Source organism: Rutidosis leptorrhynchoides, chromosome 11, assembly GCF_046630445.1.
Source record: "Rutidosis leptorrhynchoides isolate AG116_Rl617_1_P2 chromosome 11, CSIRO_AGI_Rlap_v1, whole genome shotgun sequence".
NCBI lineage: Eukaryota > Viridiplantae > Streptophyta > Magnoliopsida > Asterales > Asteraceae > Rutidosis > Rutidosis leptorrhynchoides.
In genome coordinates this window covers 236046229-236049856 of record NC_092343.1, presented here as the reverse complement: position 1 = coordinate 236049856, position 3628 = coordinate 236046229, and the positions used below count along the sequence as shown (strand labels likewise).

The 3628-nt window shown below is 41.7% G+C and overlaps 1 protein-coding gene across 1 annotated transcript; it reads left to right on the top strand.

The window, feature by feature from the left end:
• The first annotated feature begins 257 nt into the window (after positions 1-257).
• On the top strand, positions 258-2054 carry LOC139875455 (uncharacterized). Its single transcript, XM_071862790.1, has 2 exons — positions 258-1017; positions 1972-2054. Exons 1-2 carry the CDS (start codon positions 258-260, stop codon positions 2052-2054), a joined length of 843 nt encoding a protein of 280 aa, XP_071718891.1.
• The last annotated feature ends 1574 nt before the right edge of the window (positions 2055-3628 follow it).

Genomic DNA, 3628 nt, shown 5'->3' with positions numbered 1-3628 from the left:
TGTATTTTGTTAGCAAAGCCCTTACGGGAAGCGAAATAAACTATGCGCCGATTGAAAAATTTGTGTATGCGCTCATTTTAACAACGCGAAGGCTTCGCAGATATTTTCAAGGGCATCCAGTGCATGTGTTAACCAATCTGCCAATCCGGCAAGTCTTAACAAAACCAGAGATATCTAGTAGACTTGCATTATGGGCAGTGGAGTTAGGCGCCTATCAAATATCATACTTTCCGCGAAGCGCGAAAAAAGGCCAAGTTATGGCAGATTATCTCGCAGAGCTGTCTGGGGAGTTGGAAGTGATCAATGAGCGAATTGCGCTAAAATCGGAAGTTAATGAAACTTGGGAGTTATATACTGATGGTGCTTCTTGTGCGGAAGGTGCAGGTGCGGGTTTAGTTTTGGTCAGTTCTAATGGCGAAGAGCACACTTACGCACTGCGGTTTAATTTCGATGTAACAAACAACGAGGCTGAATATGAGGCATTGCTTGCAGGCTTAAATATTGCGCAGAAAATGAATATTGTCAAGTTACGTGCATTTACAGATTCGCAGTTAGTAGCGAATCAGTTTAGCGGATCTTTTGAGGCACATGATCCTTCTATGCAGAAGTACTTGCAATTGCTAAAAGAAACTGCTGCGCGGTTTGAATATTTTGAACTCGCGCAAGTGCCTAGAAGTCAAAACAAAAAAGCAGACGCTTTGAGCAAGCTAGCCGCTCTAACATTCTCGCATTTTCAAAAACAAGTATGGGTTGAGGAATTGCCAAGTAAGTCCATTGATAGTGATTTAATGGTCGCTTCTGTTACAGAGGCGCAGCCAAATTGGATGGAACCAATCCTGCAATATATCCGCAATGATATTTTGCCAGAAGATAGTCGCGAAGCCCGATTAGTGCGAGAGCGAGCGCCGATGTATATCATTCAAGATGATGTCTTATATCGCAAATCATACTGCGGACCAATGATGCGCTGTGTTGGTCCAATAGAGGCGGAAATGCTTGTTGAGGAAGTACATAATGGTAATTGTTCATTACATTCAAGCTACAAGACTATTGCTGCGAAAATTATGCGGATGGGATACTTTTGGCCGTCCCTATACCGCGATGTTGCAAAAATTGTTAAACGCTGTAAAAGTTGCCAAAGGCATGCTCCGCGGAACCGAATGCCGCGGCATGATATGATTCCTGTAAATTCGCCATGGCCGTTTAGTAAATGGGCCATTGACATTGTGGGGCCATTTCCTGCCGGGCCCGGCAATGTTAAATTCCTAATCGTTGCAATAGATTATTTTACTAAATGGGTTGAAGCGAAAGCAGTTCGTACAATCACTGGTGTACAGGTGCGAAATTTTGTTTGGGAATACATCGTATGTAGATTTGGTATTCCGCGAGAATTGGTTAGCGATAATGGTGCACAAATAGCGAAAGATCCATTTAAGACGTGGTGCACTGACTTAAACATTATACAAAAGTTCACGTCGGTAGCGCACCCACAAGCTAATGGTTTATGCGAAGTAACAAATCGCGATATTGTAAGCGGAATAAAAAAGCGGTTGTGCGAAAGGCGAACTGGCTGGGTAGATGAATTACCCAATGTATTATGGGCACATCGCACAACTTTCAAAAAGAGCACAGGTGAAACACCTTTTAGTCTGGTTTATGGCTCTGAGGCAGTAATCCCCGCTGAAATTTTAGTACCAACGCATCGAATCGCCAACTTTGATGAGGAAGCAAATGATTCTGCGTTGTGCGAAAATCTCAATTTTATAGAAGAGCGGAGATTAATGGCCGCTATCAGAGAAGCGAATAATAAACAGCAAATCGCTAAATACTATAATAAACGAGTGCGAGCCTTATCCTTCGCTATAGGTGAATGGGTATTGCGTAATAATGAGGCAAGCAGAGCAGAAAAGCAAGGCAAATTGGGTCCTAATTGGGAAGGCCCTTATCAAATTGTGGCAATCAATGCGGCAGGCTCATATAAACTTGCGGACATGGAAGGGCGAACTTTGCCTAATGCATGGCATGCCGTTCTTTTAAAGCGATATTATGCATAATTTTGTGGAAATTATCAAATGTATATGTAAAAATCGCGAAATTTAAATTCAATGCACATGGCTACAATACTTATTGAGTGTTCTTGTTTTTATTTTTTGCAAGTCTTGATCACGCTTGTTGAAATTTTAAGAATAGTCACTTGTAAGTATGCGAAAATTTTAATGCGAATAAATATGATATGTTTCGCAGTTAATCTCATATTTTTATATTCCGCATTGTTTATAATAGCAAAGTGACGAAATTGCCCACTTTTGCATGCGAATTATTGCTAAAGGAATATTATATCCTAAATATTTGATCTTGCCAATATTTAGATGCTTCGCAATGCTGATTAACTGCTTAAGGATCGTTTTGGCGGACTTAGAAGATTCATAACGTATAAGTATATACGCATACAAATTTTTTCACGAGAGTACGCGCTTATTATGTGCACAATAATAAAGAGTTGGAAATTGCAAAGGACAAGTTTGTGTTATGGATATTGCTAAAATTAAAAGCGCTATATAAATATTGAGTACTCGCGAATAAAGATAAACAGTTGAAATTTCATTAATAAAACCGCAGAGATAGCTGCGTACTATTACATATCCCTAATCTAACTTTGACAAGTCGAGTGCTATGATGTCTTGAGCAGTAGCATCCTCCTCATAGCTAATAGCGACGACTTTGTCAATGGGGATATCCGCTAAATTAGCTTCCGCCACAGCAGCCGTGTTCCGTGCGTCTTCAAGAAAACAAATGCGGTCGTTAATTGCGGAGGGAAGAGGGTCTGGAATGGTACAGAGCGGTGCAATTTCATGCAAAAATTCAACCCTTTCGCGCAATTGTAAGGCAGAAGCATAAGTGTTGAATAGCGCATTCACAGGTGCCGAATTAAGCACCTTTTTCGCAAACTCCGGCAAGTGTTTGCGGAGTTGTGAAAATTCTTGCTTTACAGCAGCCGCTTTAGCCAGAACATTATCGCGCTCTGCGGAGAGCTTTTTAACCTCCTCTTGCAGCGAGGAAATAGAGGATTCCAATTTCTTCTCATTTTCAGCAGCGGCTGAAACTTGAGACTGCAAATTCTCTGCGGTAGTCTTCGCCGCAGTCAGCTCATAAGCCAAGTCCAATGCGCGCTTCTCGCTGTTTTAAGCTCTGATCCGCTCAGAGTTGTATTTTTGCTGCTCCGTGGCGAGAATGTCGAAGAATTTTTCTTCGCGAACAATCATGTCATATGCTGAGTTGAAGCACATATAGAAATTCTGTACGAAACTATTATGTGCATCAACGGCAGAGCGTTTGGAGAATTCACGACGAAGCACACCAGGAATTGCGAGCTTCATCTGTTCGCGCTGATCTGCTACAGCACCGGGGGATGCATATGTGTATCCTGATAGCCCATCAATTCGCACTCCATATGACTCAGGAGGAGTGCGAAGTAGCTCTGTGATCTGCGCCACAGTGTTAGGGCTGGGAAACAAAGGATCGAAGGATGCGCCTCCTGCAAAAAATACATATGAATTACAATTATAACAAGAAATATTTCAGACAGCGGTTTTACTCAAAGTGTTTAGATTTATACCAGTTTGTTGCT